Source organism: Metopolophium dirhodum, chromosome 1 (genome assembly GCF_019925205.1).
Source record: "Metopolophium dirhodum isolate CAU chromosome 1, ASM1992520v1, whole genome shotgun sequence".
Classification (NCBI taxonomy): Eukaryota; Metazoa; Arthropoda; class Insecta; order Hemiptera; family Aphididae; genus Metopolophium; species Metopolophium dirhodum.
This window is the reverse complement of record NC_083560.1, coordinates 114,683,961-114,703,475: the sequence shown is the minus strand read 5'-3', so window position 1 is coordinate 114,703,475 and position 19,515 is coordinate 114,683,961. Positions and strand designations below refer to the sequence as shown.

Here is a 19,515-nt window from a genome sequence, read left to right as displayed (position 1 = left end):
AATATTAAAAATAAACTTCAGTACGTGTTCCTCACTCGACAGAGCAACACGTGTGTTAACCTATCGCGAGTGCGTTTTTATAGCTTCGATAGCAATACCCTAGTCATATCTCATTGCATCGATATCAAGTAATATGATTCATAGGTACATAATTATACATCCTACTATCTTTGGCAATTTCGAAATGAACAGAAACCCTTCGGGCAAAACGCCCTCCTCCCCACCAAACCCCAATAGAGCAAACACCTTACACTCACTAAAAAAAACAAACTCAAATTCATCATCTACCAATCCCAAAAATATTACATTACCTACAACCAAATTAAATCAATCGAATTCGTGCAACTCATTAACGCAGCGGATTGTTATCACAAAAAACACCGCCACCAGCCCTCCTCTTCACCCAGCCAGCTCTGCCACGACCGCAACCAACGCAGATAAAACTAATGACATCAGTTTAATTACCAGCAACAACACAAATAACTCAGATAATACCATTAACTTCGCCAGCATTACAGCAAAGGAGACCACTCCTAACATAGAACATGCTATTGTATTTAATTCAATCGACGGAGTTCCACAAAAAGATTATATTTTAGCCATCGGCCAAATTGTTCAACCTAAAAATATTCTATTCGCTTCTAGAATCTCCAACAATAGATTCTGTATATTCTTTTCCAGTAAAGAAATTCTCGAATCTCTCCTGTCTAAAACACAAATAATAAATATAAACGGTCAAGAAATAAAAATACGCCGACTACTGAACCCAGCTAAGCGTATAGTAATATCTAACGTATGCCCGTCTATACCCAATCACACAATACTTCACTCTCTAAACAATCTAGATATATCACCTACATCCCAGATTAACTTCCTCAAAGCTGGAATTAACCTAGACGGCTACGAACACACCCTAAGTTTCCGTAGACAAATGTACATCAAGCACGAAGACACGGTAAAACTCCCTGGGCCGCTGATCCTTAACCATAATCAGTCTCAGTTCAGAATCTTTTTCACGGACGACACGATTACTTGTTATACATGCAAGACAACGGGGCACACAGCCCAGACCTGCAAAAGAAATGTCTTTTTTATCACCAAAACACCATCTCCCCCTACCACATCTTCCAAAAACACTGTTATTGACACACAAACAAGCGATCTGTTACCGCCCATCATCGATTCAGATCAAGTAATAAGCCAAACTTCTCAACAAGATACTCCACACACCAATCTGAACATCAATGAAGAACAAAAACACCCAATACCCCCAACCCAAACCACTTCGGAAACCATGGAAGCAGACACTCACGAACAACACTTCATTTCGACATCTCAAGCTTTGTCACATACCGAACAAATTCCCCTTATTTTGCAGACCAATATTCAAAACAAAAGAGCCATATCTGATACCTCATCCCCAATGCCCCCCCCCCCACATCCACCCACCTTCTAAATGTAGCCCAGCAACCTCTCCCAAAAAAAAAGAAACTAAAAATAAGATCTCAGTCTAATTCTTCAACAATTACTGATGACGACACCCCCGATGATCCCCTCAGTCCGGCCCTGAAATTATTCTATGATGATAAACCCTTACCAATAACATACACCCAGTTCAAGTACCTGGTTGAATGCTCTTCAAATAAGTCAATGAATACACTCCCTATGTGAAGAAGCAAATATTGAATTACGTACACTAATAGCATTAATCGAAAAGACCCACTCCATGATTAAACACTCCTGTTGTGAACCCCTGTCTGTATGCTATACGCAGTATGAGATATAGTAATAGTATAATATAGAATAGTGTGTAAGCGTATTAATATGTGAACAGGTAGAGTCACACGGGCTAAGGGAATTCGCTATGTGGACAGTTTTGAGCCCGAGCGAGCCCCTACCGTGTCTCGATGTCTGTATAAGAGTTAGTGTAGTACTGTCAGATCATCGAGCAGAACCTCTGTTAATCTTTTAAGTCTAATTATTTAATTATAAAGTTATTTGATAACTTTGTTTTTTCCTTGTAATTGTAGGTTGAGAATATTCAAATGTGCAGTAATATCAACAAGGAAAGCTAAATCTTTAATCCTATCATTATTAGTTAATTCTGGAACAATCTTGTTTTTAGATTTCATAAAACAGTCTATTTCTTTTAATAAATTGAAAAATCTTTGTAGAACTGCTCCACGACTTAACCATCTTACCTCACTGTAATATAGTAAACAACCATACTGTGCATCCATTTCATCGAGTAGTGTACTAAATTGTCTATGATTCAATGCACAGGATCTAATTCAATTCACTGTTTTAATAACTATATCCATTAGGGTGGTCCTTATTTTTTAAATTAAAAAATGTTGATGCAGGACCCTCCCATTTTTTTAAGTGTTATGAGAAAATAATTTGTGGTGAATTGGGTTATGATGACTTATATCCTTCCCGTGCCGCAAGAGGGGTGAAAAATGATCAAAGAGGGTAGTTTTACAGTTTTTCTGATTTAACTTAAAAACCATTGACTTTTTCGTAAAAATTTATAGAACATTTTTTATAGCCTTAATTACTTTCTATAAAAAAGTATACATTAAAATTTCTTGTAAACCTAGTATTTCTGTACGAAAATAGCAAAATGTAATTTATTTGAATCATTAGGTAAAATTGATTTTATTACCTTTATTTTGTTATATTTTTTAATTATTCAAGTATACAATTCAATGTCTTACATAAATATATACAATATATATAAAATATACATTAAAGTTATGGAAATTGAACCTTCATGGACTTTTTCGAGCATTCTGGATACGTTTTTCTGTATTTTTGTATAACCTAAAAAAAAAATTTAAAATTGTTTATATTTTTTAAAAGTTTTGTTTATTATACTAACTTGTAGTAAACATTGTTTTTGTTTTTCATTTTTAGTGAATTTTTCGTTAAACTCTTCCGTGAGCTTCACGCCCCTTTCAGCAGTGTCGTTCACTATATGCAATCCATCAACCACTTTCTTTCCAAATTGATAATATATATTGTTCTTCCAGTCAATTGGATCAATTTCCAAAAACGATGTGTTTATTCCAAGTCTTTTAAATAATTTTGGAGACTGGTGATTTAATAAATATTCCGGGAACTTTTTTGTTAAAAAGTCCCTAACATTTTCTATTTTTAAAACTAATTTATATTGAACATTTTCTTCTTCCACTAGTTCTTCACATAGTTGATTCATGTTTTCATACTCTCTGAGTTTTATTGCAATCAGTCTTCTGTTTTCAGTGGATATTCGTTCATCAAAAATAGAAAATGCCATACACTCGTTACTGAGATACCATAAATGGTTTAAAAACTTTTTTAAGCATGATGTAGCTATATGCTCATCATCAATCGAATATTCAAATAATCTACCTATTAAATCAATATCGTTTAAAGGGGCCTCACTTACATTCGTTGCCGTAAACCATGACTTGATATAAATTTTTATAATGAACGCAGAGACTCGGCAGATTGCATTTTCTTCGGTTTTTGTCAACTTAAATTCTAATCTTAGCAAAAAGATCTTCAAACAATAAATTGCTTTAGCCATCCACCTTGCTTGATGACATGCACCAGGCTTACGAATTATTATTCCACCTGGTGGTGTTTCACCAAGTGTAATAATTACAAGTTTTAAAAATTCTTCATAGTCATCTCTTGGTTGTTTTTCTTCTAGCATTTTCAAACAAAAAGACAAAATATTTTGACGCACTGGTGACAAAATATTTTTTAATTTTTCATCTGAGCTCTATACAAAAATATTTTTGGTGTTTATTCCATTCCATGCATTCTTAAAACGCTTAAAAACTGCAATATCCGGTCCGGATGATATATGTAACTTTGATTCAACTATAGCTGCTTGAAGAATCAACTCAAAAATATGATGACGACATGCTAAGTGAAGAACATCTCTTCCCAGTCGTTGTTCTAGCAGAGCACAAGCTCCATTGAGTCTCCCTGTATTTGAAGACGTCGTGTCAAATACAAATCCCTGAACTTTATCAAGTAATGACCATTTTTCAAGAGTATCGAATATAGCAGATGACATTTCTAATCCTGTACCAGATGGGATTTGGGGAACGCCAAGAAGTTGCTCAAAATTAGGACCTGTTACAATTATAGGCAAACGATCGACTTTTCCGTATCCTCCAAAAACGGGAAGTATTTTACCATCCCAGTGAACAATGGCAAAATCTACATTCAAATTTAAAAAATCTGACCGCACATTTTCCGCGTTTTCTTCTCTAACACTTTGTCGTGCATTTTTTATAGATGTTCGGTTGATTACAAAAAGAGCCGGGTCCAAAGAAACACTTTCAATAAATGCTGACAATAAATGTACAGCATCCCGATCACTAACCTTGAAAATATAAAAAAATATAAATTCAATACGTTTATCTAGAAAAATTGTTTTAAACTAATATTGAATTTGTATGTTTAACACATATGTCCCAAATACTATTTTACGGCTGACCTAACCTGACCTAATCTCAATAATATTGAATCAAAATCTTAAAATACAGTTGTTAATGTGTTGCATAATAACGTTTTTTTTAAGGTCGCGTAACCAAAACCATAAATATATAATATTAATTTACCTACATCAATATTTACTTACCTTGCACTTATCTAATGCTGCACAAAGCCGTGGTGTCATTATTGATTTATTGGCCCTTTTGGATCCAGATGGGCCAGGACAACGGTTATCTGAATGAACATCACTTTCCTCGCTAACATTTTCGGATTCATCTGAACTTGAATAATATGTTGGTATCTCAACTAAAATATTTATACTTAAATAATTTTATAAGTCATTTTTAAGGAATTTTAATTAATAATTACCTGTGGCGGATTCTGAAATTTGAGAATTGTATTTCTTTTTTTTTGCAATTTCCGTTTCTATTCTTACATTTTTTCTTTTTTCTTTATTTGTTTGATTCATATCTACTCCTAACATGCAACCTGGACGACCGGGATTTCGCTGAGCAATTAAAAATGCTTTGTCGACCTCAATTTTCATTAATTTTAAAGCATTAGAATGAGCTATGTCGAATAGTTTATCCAAATCTTCTTCAAACTCTTGAACTTTTGATTTGTAACTTTCATTTTCGCGATGTTTACTCTTTTCAAGATTGCGCCATAATTCGTATTTTTTTTTTTAAATTCTTCACACAATCAGCTTTATCTTTTGTTGGGATACGGGCCTTTTTCCAGAAAATTATACATTCATCGATTACCAAATTGGAACTTTCTGATAGAGTCATATTTATGAATCTCATATTATAAAATAATACTTTCAAGCAGTCCCTTAATGAAGGAAGTTTGCTACCTAATATTTGATTTTTTGTTGAACCGATTAAATGAATATTTTGTCGCCGCATTTTATGTTATTTGACACAATATCGTCCACCAAAAACTTATTGACAACTAACACACTAATAGTGATCGTCTACAAATTACATCAAATAAAACTAAGATAACAATTTATGGCATAAGCTGTGCGGCGTGCGCAGTCGATTGCCGATTGTAAACGAATTATATAGCTAATAATCGCTAGTGATTATTCGATAACAATATTCTGATTCACTGATTATTTTATATTATTAGATTATTCTTTACTATTTAGAGATAAAAATGTCTATTGGGTAATAATAATAATAACTGTAGATTGGCAATATCAAATACACGAGATCGTGACAGCGGTAATTGTTTGTTTCGTTTTAGCTTAAAATTACATACATTCAAGTATAACATTGAACTAGCTGATCCAATAAAAACTTATAAATAACATTTTTTTTAGAAAATTAAATGTTACATACATTTCTTTAAGATATTTAATGGTATACTTAAATAATTAAAAAATATAATAAAATAACCGTAATAAAATCAATTGTACCTAATGATTCAAATAAATTACATTTTGCTATTTTCGCGCAGAAATACTAGATTTACAAGAAATTTTAATTTATACTTTTTTATAGAAAGTAAATAAGGCTATAAAAAAAGCTCTATACATTTTTACGAAAAAGTCAATAGTTTTTGAGTTAAATCGGAAAAAACCATAAAACTACCCTCTTTGATCATTTTTCACCCCCTCTTGCGGCATGGGAAGGACATAAGTCATCATAACCCAATTCACCACAAATTATTTTCTCGTAACAATTTAAAAAATGGTAGGGTCCTGCATAAAAAAAAACAATTTTTTTTTTCTTCTCTTATAAGTAAGGACCACCCTAATATCCATAACATGTTCCATTAAATTTTTTTTTGAACATAAAAATTCTTGGTGGATTATACAATGAAGACTTTTCAATTCTACGCCATAAGTCATAGCTTTTGATTTTAATCGAGAAACCAATCCTGCTTTTACACCTAACATTTTGGGAGCTCCATCTCGAAAAATTATTCCAATCTACTTCTAATTCATTAAGACACTTTTCAACACAGTCATATAAATCACTACCAGTTGTTGTGTCAGTCATAGGAATCAAGTCCAAGAGTTCTTCAGTTACTTCAAAATTATCGAAAACTCCGCGAATAAAAATAGCTAACTGAGCGGTATTGGTAATATCAGTACTTTCGTCAACAGCTATAGAAAAATTTAAAAATTGTTTCCTTTTTTCATACAATTGTTGTTTAACATTGTTGGTTAATTCTTCAATTCTCTGAGCAATTAGTATTTCCACTTAAACTTCTATTCATGAATGCTTGTTTCTTTTCGGGACATATTACTTCCACCGCACTAACTATACAATCTTTAATAAATTCACCGTCAGAAAAAGGTTTTGACGCACGTGTGATTTTTTCTGATATAACGTAACTACATTTAACCGAATCAATATTTTCTCTTCTTATACTATCAAATAATTTTGTTTGATGCAAGAGATTTTTTTTTAATTCTTCAAATTTTTCTTCGCGTAATTTTTCTACAAATTTATCGTAAATCTTAACATGATTTGTGTCATATGTCTTTTAATATTGTACTCCTTGATGACAGATACGCTTTGTTTACAGATCAAACATATTGGAAGAGAATTAGAATAAGTAAAAAAATATGCATAGCCCCATTTTTCTTGAAAAGCCCGTCTTTCTTGGTAAATTTTACGTTTCATCGGTTTGATATGAGACATTACAACAAACAAATTACGCGTATAAACTTAAATTTAAAATTCAACTTGAATAGCAACTAGTTACTCGTACGAACAAAACAACACTGATCACAGTCAAGCTGTTAGCCTGTTACCCACTATTACACCGAAGTACAAATTATATTTATCTTTGTAGATAAGATTTAATTTTATCGAGTATAATGGGATTTCCGAACAACTAAATAAAATAAAATATGAACGTTAGATAATATTATTACTTAATATTTTATTAACAATTTTAACAATTCTTTTTATATTTTTGTTCAAAATGTATTTTTATTGCGGGCCACATAGAAAGGGTTCGCGGGCCACTTGTGGCCCGCGGGCCGTATATTTGAGACCACTGCTCTAAATCCACTCAATAAACAATGTCATTGGAAATACGAACATTTTATTTTAATATCACTCTTGGGACTTTTGCTATCCTTTAAAAAAAATCCAACAATGATTGTGCTTATTATTATAATCTTGTATTAAACTATTAGGTCTGTATACCAAACACTACAAAATCGATTTGAAAAATATTTAAAATGTTGTTTTTTATTTTTTTAAGTTCAAAGTAATAGAGTCCTGAAGTAAATTATGCTGAGTATTATTAGATGTTTTCATGAAATCAGAGTTGTGGGTTGGACAATTCTTCACGATTTAACCTGATATCCTTACAATTTTTCCACCATCTATACCAAGGTCGAATATTGTCTCTGATTATCATAAATACTGTAAATGTGTAGCCGATAATTGTAACTGTAATGAATGCGACAGCCAAGCAAAGACCAAATATATCCATTGAACTGTAAATTAATTTAATTCACCGATAGATGTTTTTCTTTGTTATAACGCTTAATATAACGCTCAGAATATTTAACCTATGTACCTTAGAAACATAAACATTTACCCTATAATAAAATGTGGAATAAATCTAGTTTAGCGTAACTAACTTTTTTTTTGATAACCAATGTATTTCAACAATAATAACAAAAAACATGGATAAGTGGGTATTCAGTTATTCATAAAATCACAGTTTAGACTAAAATAAGGGTAGTGGGTGAATGTAAACTCTCTTGATTTTAATGACCTATAAACTCTCCTGGGTCTACAACAGTACTAACTTCCGGGTAGATTTAAACTATTCCTAGTCCTACTACAGTACTACCTGGCGGGTACATGTAAACTCGACAGAGTTTTTAATAACTTCGTTTATAAATTATAATTAGGGTTCGGGATCTCTTGCATTTGAATGTTTTTTTCTAGTGGTCGTAGATTGTTCTAGTTAAGTTAAAAATTAATTTTATAATACGGTGACGCGTCAATGTATCACTGCTCTTATAAATAACTGTTAGTATAGGCCGTGTTGGCATTGTGTTGTTGTGTAAAATAATACCACACCACAATAATAAATATATGCGAAGGGACCATACGGCGTGTGCAGAGCGTGTAGTATTCTCAGGCTAAGTCTACGACAATGAGATGACCATATACGGTTGAAGGTACTAAAAGTTATAGCGGGGATAGGGATTAAACCGACGAGAGAAGCTGATGGACAAGCGCTCGTCAATCGAACAACCAGCTAACCAAACCTAACCAGAAGAGCAGACGCACCTGAACTAGGACTCTAAGTCACAAGTCGCTATATTTCGACACCAGTATATAAGTCATATTGGACTTAGAATAATTTCAAACACTAAACAATTATTATATTTTATGAGTCAATAAACACAAATACATAATTATCGTTGTATATTATTTCAACACCATCCATAAAATCGGCTCGGAGCATTGGGATCGTTACACTATTATACTATTGAATAAACTTAAAAAAAGTAGAAAATGTTTATCAGGGCTGTTAAAATTGTTGGTGGAGGCTTGGCCACTAAATCCTCCCTATTTACGCATATGGTACGTAGGTAAGTTAGGTTAGGCATACTTATTTAAATAATAGCAAAAATTAATTTAAATCAATTTAAAATTATAATTAATATTTTAATTTAATTTTTAAAATTATATGATATCCAGGACTAAAGAGGAATATAATCCAGACGACCGTGATTAATAGTGGTGCTTCAAATTGGTTACAATTGTGACTGCTCTGAAATATCATCGACGTAAGTTTTACGATGAAGTTCTTCGTGTACATGCGAATACTTAACACAATCTTCCTCACTCGTAATTTGTATGACGCGTAAAGCAAAAAAGGGCCTCACGATTACTTCACCATACATTACAGTGTTTAATTCATACTTAACCAGTTCAGAGTGTGGATGTCGCATCCATTTCGCGTTCTGACCTGTTTCGTGAAATGCATAGAAATTTCATCCAGTTTACTTAACGCAACTTCTTTATTTACACATGTAATTACACAATGTAGAAATTTTACGAAATCGACACGGATTTCTAGTAGTACGGAACTTGTTTCGTAATCTGTATATACAAATGACGAAACAAACAATACGTGTATCATTTTTATTAATAGAAACAACTTGTCGTTATAACCTGTGGTACATTTAGAAATAAAAAGACAAGGCGAGAATACTATCTCTTAGAGAAGTTTGATGTCCTCTCCGTAGCTGAAAAGCATTACTTAATCTGCAAAACGAAAAATCAAGATATAAAATAAGTAAATATTCCAGTTTTTTGATTATAACCTATAAGTTTTTTTTAAATTATGTCAATAAAATAATTTTTGTTGGTCAAAAAACTTGAAAACGTAATACAAGGTTCCTCGTAAGTTGTTGTTATTGAAAATTTATATATTTATTAGCAAATATAAAAAATTTACTTTTTATGAGTGAAGTTCGAATCTTGATAAAATAAGTAAGAATCACGGAAATATGCAAATTATTTTGTTAGAAATTCATAAGAATTTTTCTTTTTAAATCTAAGATTTAAAAATTTAATACACGGCTCCTAATAATATATCGTTACAATAGCAGTAGAAAGATGTTAAAAATACATAAAAACGATTTTTATGGTAAAAAAAAATTAAAATGTTTAAGTTTAACAGTTTTATGAATGTTTTTTAAATTATTTAGGTCATTAACATATAACTTTTTAGGGTATTTTTTAATATTACAGTTCATTTATTGTTTTTTTATGCATATTTTTTAGGGAATTAACATCCTGACCCTAGTTATTATTATTTTTTGTTAATTTTTTATTTGATTTTTAATCAATGTTGATTGTTGATTGTTGATTTTTGTCAAAATAATACTAACTAGTAATTAGTAAATAGGTACTAAGAAAAAATATGTATTTATTAAAATATTCGCTATTAGCATTTTTGGACTATTGCCAAAGCAATTTTGTGCTAGTAAAATTAAATAATTATGATTAAATTATTAGAACAGTTTATTAATTTAATAAATATTTTTTTATACTATTTTATGTATTTCAACAAAATAATACTAATAAGAATTAAAAGTTCGAATTCAGTTAGTTTTAAAGAACAATTTTTGTAATTTTGTTGTAGTTTAAAAATATAATTCATGGGTATATGAACTTTAAGAGTACACCTACTATTTTATACACGTAATGATATTTTCAAATGTTTATTATTTGGCAACAACTAATTTAACCTACTGCGTAATGCGTAGTATTAGTGGCCAATTGTAAATATATAACTTAAATCACAATAATATCATCAAATATACTAAGTAATACCATAGGCTGACAGACCGTCTTCGCTCAGAATCGTTTTTCGTATACAATGATATTATACCATTGACTTTAACGCCATCCATTACCCATTTGTAACCTACTGTACAGCAGAGCTACATTCACTTACCCACTTTTTTTTATTTGTTTTTTGTGTGAAAGTATTATGTACTATATGAAGAAATGTATGATAAATTAAAAGATTTTCATACACGAACAGCATGGGGGAAATGTGAAGCTTCGCGTGACTTTAATTAATAAATACGCGATTCCAAGACCAGCAATAGAAGCTTTCCTGTCAACATATTTATTATGCAACAGTAAAAAACCAGTAAACCGCAAATTAGTCATCAAACCCATAATAAGTGAAGACTTTAATAAAAGGCAGCAAGTCGATTTAGTGGATTTTCAATCAAATCCTGATGGTAAATTTAGATGGATTTTAAATTATCAAGACAAAAGTACAAAGTTTTTAACCTTGCGACCTTTGGAATCAAAAAAATCAATTGAAGTAACAAGGAATTTACTTTCATTATTCCCCACTTTTGGGGCTCCAAAAATCTTGCAAAGTGATAACGGTTGAGAATTTGTCAACACTATAATTACAGAGCTCAAAACTCTGTGGCCTCACTGTGTTATAGTGCATGGTTGGCCCAGACATCCTCAAAGCCAAGGTAATATAGAACTAAGTATCCAAGATATTAAAAATATGTTGAAAGCATGGATGGTCGATAACAACTCAAAAAAAATGGCTTAGAATTCGTTCAATTTCAAAAATAATTTCCCGTCATCGCGTAATTGGTAGGTCTCCATATAAAGCTTTATTTGGAAGAGACCCAAAAATTGGTTTAACAACTTCAAAATTACCATCAGGAGTTTTACAAAAAATATCAACTGAAGAGGATTTACTGATGTTTAGCAAAGACTCAGACGATCCACATTCCACGATTAAAATTATTGTAATTTATGCAAAAATAATGAAAACGTCATTGAATTGAGACAACAAGGATTAAAAGAATTACAAAAGGCTGCGGAAAAATGTTAAAGTTGAAAACATATAAAATATTTTACTTAAAATTATTATACAATAATACGAATTCAATTGTTTACAGATAAGTAACCTTGTTATTGTGTTGTAGGTCCAGTTCGGGGGCAGTTCCTAAGGTAGATAGAGGTCCATCAGACTCGGCGAATATAATTGCATAGTCACAGAACAAAAAAAAATGAGCTAAATCGTCTTGGAACCAAACATGGATTAATTAAGGGATGGTTCAATTCTCCAAATCTTCAACCAGCTACATCTAATTTTATTAACATATCAGAGGTCAATAGAGCAGAGTAAAATCTAAGGGAAATAGTGGTTTTAACAGCGGGAAAGCAAGGTTTTCTTAGTTGTAATTGTAGGGGCAAATGTGAAACAAAAAAATGCACCTGCTTTAAATCAAATTTAAAATGTAATAGCCGTTGCCATAATACTACCCCATGTTCATACAAATAATAGTATACTGAATGCTTTTAAATTAAATTATAATAATTATAATTTTTTTATTAATAATTTATAATATAAATTTTCCTAAAAGTTCATTATAGTTTAAGTCATAGTTATTATTATTTAAATTTTTTGATAATTTACAACATAAATTTACCTAAAGTTTCTTAGAATGCCATAATTATTCTAACAGGTTATTACGACAAGTTTTTTCTATTAATAAAAATCATACGCATATTATTTGTTTCATCATTTGTACGTACCTACAGATTACAGAACAAGTTCCGTACTACGAAAATCCGTGTCCATTTCGTGAAAAGTTATCCACATTGTGTAATTACGTGATGTATAAAAAAAGATGTCTGTTTCGTGAACTGGATGAAATTTCTATCCTTTTCAAGAAACTGGTCAGAACGCGAAATAGATGCAACATGGATACGTGCGTCAGAAATGTAAGTTCCTACACGAATCCAAGCAGGTACAAAAAATTCATAACATGTTATTTCCTACACAACAATAAGGTACGTAATATATAAGTTCCTACACTGCAATAATTCAATAATAATTGAAAAAAAATTTACCACATTTAAGGTGCGTTTACATTAGAACCCGAACACGAACGAATGCATGCGAATGCTACTGAACGAACCAATGTAAACGGTCTAGCCGAACTCATGCTTTCATTCGGAAGCGTCGCTTCAAAGACGGTCTGATAAAAGTATTCGAATTCGTTTGTTCATTCGTTCGTTCAGTCATTCATTCGTTAATTTGTTCGTGTTTCGGGCTATAATGTAAACCCACCTTTAAATAATATTGTAATTTATAAATTATCAATCTGATGATACTGCCTACGCTGTAATTGTAAAAAAAAATTATATTTTATGTTGTTCATTTGAGATAAGTACTTAAATGTTTAACAAACAGAATCGTATTGGTTAATTGGGTTCGTTAAATACTCTAAAATTTCTTAATTTATAAAATTTTCTTTTTCGTTATATTTTTGACTAAGTTTCTTTTGTGTAACTATTTGCAGTTTTTATTATTATATATGTATTTACTTGAAATAGTTTGAGACTTTCAATAATTTTAAAAATGTGTGGATGTTGATGATACAATTTGACTTAAAATCCGAATGAAAACTTTCAAATGCGTTTGTCTTATTCTTGTCAGAAAATTGTTTCACTCACATTTTCGGCGAAAAAATAATATTATAACTATTACATTTTTAATTCCATGAATTGTGTATAAATGCGTGTAATATTTATCACAATAGTTAAAAGTAACACCCATTTGTACAAAATCTAATTTTATTTTTTTTAAAGTTCTCTTTATGTTACATGAAAAAACCAATATTTAAATTAGGGCATCATTGCCATGAAGAAATAACTCACCTTTATTTGTTTTTAGGTCTAATAAACTTAATGATACTTGAAATTCTTTTCTTGATTTTGGCAGTTTGGGATAACAATGCATCATCCATTGTAAATATTTCTTGCATGCAGTTTTAAATCAGGTGAAATAAAATCGTATTTACGTAGGATACGGCATTACACCTATTCAGCACTACTTATTATATTTCTTTTATATATTATATTATTTTCATATCACGAGTTTGATAACTTATAGTCGAGGTCGGACAAGTTATTCAATTTATTTAACTGGTTACAAGTTACATGTAACTCTAAAACTATGTAACTAGTTACAAGTTACTACATACTTTTATGTTGTGGAACTAGATACAACTACAGTTATGTAACTAAGTTACATTTAAAGTTAAAAGTTACATTAGTAAATGTATAAAGATTATTTGACCGGCCACGGGCTAGGTAAAATATTGTTATGGTTATTATGTTAGGAAAAATAAAATGATATACCAACAATAATCGTATAACCACTGAATTTCCACTAACCAGATTAATTGTAAAACCCAACACAGACGATTTAAACATTTTTTTCTTATTCTCTCCCACTTTTTAATTATCAAAGCACAAAAAGCATTAAGAATTATGATTTAATATAATTTTAGACCTGTATATTATATTTGGTCTAACTTAGTAAAAATGGTATTCCTAACGCTAATTTTTCTACCGTTGTCCCGGGAAGCAACGTGTTATTAAAACATTCATAATTACGTATGCACCATAGGTGGATTGTCTACCTGAAAATATACGGCTCGTGTAATCACAATCATGTCTCACGGGCAACGCCAGGCAGGATAGCTACAATATAATAATGTATAATCGAACGGTTCTAAATAGTTCACTTAGGTCGAGCTTTAATAATGCGAAAAGCGGGCACTTTGTACAGTCGAGTAAAAAAGGTACAATTCAGAACGCGGACACTCTGTACTATTATATACATAAAGCATTAAAGTATATATTGTAAATATAGGTTATATGTATACCTAAGTTGTAAGTTTAAAGTATATATAATATATAAATTAAAAATTAAATAAAAAGTCATTAAAAATGTTTTAAAATATAGTAGGTACCTATATTAACAAGTCAAAATAAACAGTTTTTTTAAATTTACTGGTTAGATAACAGCCAAATATTACTGGCTGCTAAAATATAATATTTATAAATTAATGTAGGGTCCGCTAGGGATGGGGACAGTTGGGTCCCCGTGATAAGAATTGGGTCCCGTGATAAGAAATTATAGTTGATAACCTTAATCAAGAGTTTAAACCTAACATCAAATAAAAAAATTACAAATTAATACCAACCATCAGGGATTACATACCAGGGCTATACCAGGGATTTAGCAGTGACACCAATACGAAATAAGTCTCGTCAGTGATGCCATGCTAGCGGCACTCGTCGCTACGCTCCTCGGCGCCGTCGCTCCGCTCCGCTAATCGAAAATATCCCCCGACTTGCTGTGCAACACCACATCAAGTTGGTCACATGGTAACCACAGAGTAACCACCGCATAACCACTCATACCATATTTGGACAAGTGCTTATCACTCAATTTTAATAATGCTGATAAAATTGGCTGTTATCAGGCGGGGACCCAACTGCCCGATGCCCGGGTCCGCTACTAGTTGACCTACAAATATTGAAATTATCAAAATTATCAAATAATCATAAATGTATATAAATTATAATAATATTATTTTACCAAAAAATATGTTAAAAAGTAAATTAAAAATGTGCTCAATATAAATATATATCAAAATGATAAATAAAAACTATTATCAATGGATATATAATAACTAATAAGTGCCGAAGCGTCATAGGAGACAAAGAGACAACGTATCCCACTTAGAAATTAGAACACGGGATAAATAAATAATAATTATTTTGTTTTATAAAATATTTATAAATGTGAATTTTATTTTATATTTTAAAATGTATGATGTATGTTTCAGTACTTGTTTAAATCGGTTTTTCGTTGTACCTAGTGTTGTTCAGTTATAGAATTCTTAAAATAGATAAGAGCTCGATACGGCCGTGCGACACGGGTCATTCCAAATATGGTATTATATCTAAATCTAATAGACGTTACGACGCAACGTCTCGCAAATATGGGCGCGCGGGTACAGGGGGAATGCTAATATGAGTGGGTTTACTATGTATGCCCGGGGTCGCCAATTAATATTTTTGGAGTGCCACATTGGGAATTTTGAAAATTTTTGGGGGCCATGAAAATGCAAAGCAAATATTTTTAACATATTACTTATTATATTGCAACAGTAACATAATGATAGTGGCCTAGTGGAAATAAAATAATAATTACCCGATTAAATTAATTTAAATTAAATTAAATACAAATATATAATAATTATAATATAAATAGAAAATTGGGTTAAAATTATTGAAAAAAATAACGAGTCTTGCACTTAATATTTTATATGCAGGTTCTGAATTTTTGATTTACGAAGTTCACAAACTACTGGACATTTTTCGGCAAATGATTTATGTAAAGTCTCATAATAACGTTTAATATTGAAAACTTTAAAAACAGCTACTGTCGGGTGACAAATCAAACAAATACATAATATGTACTATATATAATATTATGTACTTATTATTGTCAATTTTGCTTTTTTTCATTATCTGCGGGCCGGATAAAATTTGCCCGAGGGCCGTATCCGGCCCGCGGACCGCCATTTGGTGACCGCTGATGTATGCTATGAGACACGTCTCGCCGTTAGTAATTACCTCAGTCCTCAATATTTATTATCGACGTCGCCGTCGCATTGTCACGTTATCGTGATAGGTACGTCGTACGTGTTTCTTAGTATTTATTGTTTTATATTGTAATTTGTCCTCATGGGCCATGGGCTGATGATTTAATTAATCCCATTTTTAACGATGGAATTATTAACTACTCATACGAAAAAAAATGTGTACATTTGGATTTGTAATTATATTAATTTATCATTTTAAGGAAGTTGTACCTAACGTTTTTAATTTTTTTAATATAATATTTCAGTTTGTTTTTAGTTTTTAAACATTTATTTCTTACTGTATAGATAAAAGAAAAATGGGGGGAGTCTAGGCATATTAGTGCCATTTTTTTCAGTGTCTCCCAACCAAAAACTTCAAGCCTCGCTACTGTAACTAATAGACCACGATTCCTTACTATTTGGAATGTATATAAGATGCTTAGATTAACCAAATAATATTTAAACTTAGTAACATAGTCTGGTCATGACTTCAGACTTGTTTAAATTATATATTATATACTTAATGTATAATATAATAGAACCTACAAAGTGTCCGCGTTCTGCAATCTAAAGTTTTACTTGACCGTACAAAGTTACCGTTGACCAATAGAACGTGTTCTGACTTCTGACTGACTTACTGACTGATCAACGTACAGCCTAAATAATAATAGAACGAGTCTTGCAATTTCCACCGTTCCTTCGAACCACCATGTAAGTTTGCACTAGGTAACAAATAATCTTCCAAAATTCGCATTTTAGAAGGGTGCATGCATAAGTATTTTAAGATTCAAGATACCTAATCGATAAACGTTTTTAAGTTTTTAACACCATAAGCTGAGTATTAAATAACGAATTGAACAAAGATCATATTATAGAGTTAGCACTTTTAACGGGATCAGCTAGTATATTATATAAAATATAGTATAATTTTATTTACAATTATGAAATATTATATTAAAATGTATGATAATGAAATGTATCATATTTTTATTTTTTTTAAGACAGTATCATTAGTTTAATAACTTGTAATATTATATAAAAAATAATACATTTAATTTTTTAAAATACGTACCTTTTTTTGTAGGAACTTACATATCTCATTTTTATATTCGTGTAGGAATTTACGCATCACATAGGATGTGTATCATGTAGGAATTAACTTATTAACGTATGTAGGTAATGTTGTACCCGCAACCTATTCACGTGTAGGAACTTACGATTTCCCGTTAGAAAATATGTTAAATGCTGCAAAACTTGGGCTACATTTATCATATATCATGAGGTTGGAAGTGAAATAGCAGCATAGAACAATATAAAAATGAAACTTGATCAGCTGATTAAGTATTTGTTTACCTGTGATCTTTTTAAACAACAAATAAACAAGGAATCAAGCCCGTACGCCAAACTGACATTATAAGTTTTTTACCCGAGTATACCCGAGGTACGGAAACATTTACTTCAGAACCACAATCGCCAGATTTGGCCAAACTACACAGTTTCAGGAAAGCTGATATTCTGGACGTGCTAACTAATGCCACAATTCCAGTGCCAGAAATTACGATTGCGGACCACTATATTTTACGCACCAGGGTGGGTTATCACTTATCAAATACCTATATATTATCAGTAAGGCCGACATTTGTAGGCATTAGCATATTGTTATTGGTTGGTAAAAAAAAGCTAGTTTGTACCAACATTTGTTTCATAACCTAACGATGTTGTATACGAAATGTAATTTTGCATATTTTTGCATTTTATGGTATTTTTGCATTTTTAGGGCATAGTTTAGGATTTAGTAAATTTTTTTAGCATATTTAGTATTTTTAAGACTTGACGATTTGAGAATCAGAAAATATTTATTTGTTTCACTCATAAGCTACCTACGTTATAATGAGTCATTTAACTTATTAATAAAAATAGGTAAGGTTAGATTACTAATTTTAATCACTGATCGGTATCTCATAATACTATATTTTATCGTAGCTATCGAAGTCTTGTCAGTCGTGGTTTACCCTCGTGCGTTAAATCGATCGTTATAAAATTCCGAAAGTAAAAACTTCTAACACTAGTTGTGTCAATAGTTACATCTCTAAATTTGGTGAAAATATATTTTCTTCGGATGGGAATATATTGTTTTGTAAAATATGCGAGGAGGTTACATGTGACAAACGATTTACAACATCTTGAAATGTCTAAGCACACACGTTGTCTTCGACGACTTGGCGCAAAAGGAAAAATGATTCAACAACCTACTACGTCATCAAAAATGTATTCTTTCCATAAAGATTTATGCAAAACTTTGTTTGCAGCCAATATACCTACCAGTGCCGTGGCGAACTTCATTAACTTATGAGGCACAATAATTTATATTATAAATTATAAATACTTATATAAATAATTACGTATAATAAATTGTAATAAATTATTTACTATGTGTGAAATGCCCCTAGTCTCCAGACACCCACCACCCTTTAAGCTGAGACACGTGCCTCAAATAAAGTCCTTCGTCACGCCACTGATACCTACCCATAAATAAATAACAAAATACATATTTTGGAAAAATATACACATGAAAAAAGACATTCCATCAGTATCTTTGTTAAGAAGTAGGTAGGTAGTAGGTAGGTAGTACCTACCTATGCCAACTACTGCTATGTCGATGCAATCTCATTGACGTAGAATCTCGATTTATTGCAAACGTTATTATTCAATTATTGGTATTTTAAATGTCGATGAACAAGGTAAAATATTTTTGATGTTTTCCGGTGTTGTTGAAAAAGCCAACTACTCTACGATTAGTCAAATTTTTAATAAAGCTCTTACATTAAATCCAAATGGAATCCGAAATCCCTATATACTTTTCTTTTTAAGCGATGCCGCTCCTTATATGATTAGGCAGCTTATTGTTTACAAGCTTTTTACCCAAAATTCATGCATGTCACTTGTGTGGCCTATAGGCTACACCGGGTTAAAAAAATCGTGGGAAATTTAAAAAATGTTTGTCATATAATAATATTGACTGTCCGCGGGCA

The 19,515-nt window shown here is 31.2% G+C and overlaps 2 protein-coding genes across 2 annotated transcripts; both read right to left on the bottom strand.

The window, feature by feature from the left end:
- Nucleotides 1-2,754: 2,754 nt before the first annotated feature.
- On the bottom strand, nt 2,755-3,761 carry LOC132951967 (uncharacterized). Its single transcript, XM_061024058.1, has 2 exons — nt 2,882-3,761; nt 2,755-2,823 (listed from the first exon to the last, which is right to left on the bottom strand). The coding sequence occupies exons 1-2, from the start codon at nt 3,698-3,700 to the stop codon at nt 2,755-2,757; spliced, it is 888 nt and encodes a 295-aa protein (XP_060880041.1). The 5' UTR covers nt 3,701-3,761.
- Nucleotides 3,762-3,769: 8 nt separating this feature from the next.
- Nucleotides 3,770-5,205, bottom strand: LOC132951961 (uncharacterized). Its single transcript, XM_061024044.1, has 3 exons — nt 4,864-5,205; nt 4,640-4,800; nt 3,770-4,381 (listed from the first exon to the last, which is right to left on the bottom strand). Exons 1-3 carry the CDS (start codon nt 5,039-5,041, stop codon nt 3,770-3,772), a joined length of 951 nt encoding a protein of 316 aa, XP_060880027.1. The 5' UTR covers nt 5,042-5,205.
- Nucleotides 5,206-19,515: the final 14,310 nt, after the last annotated feature.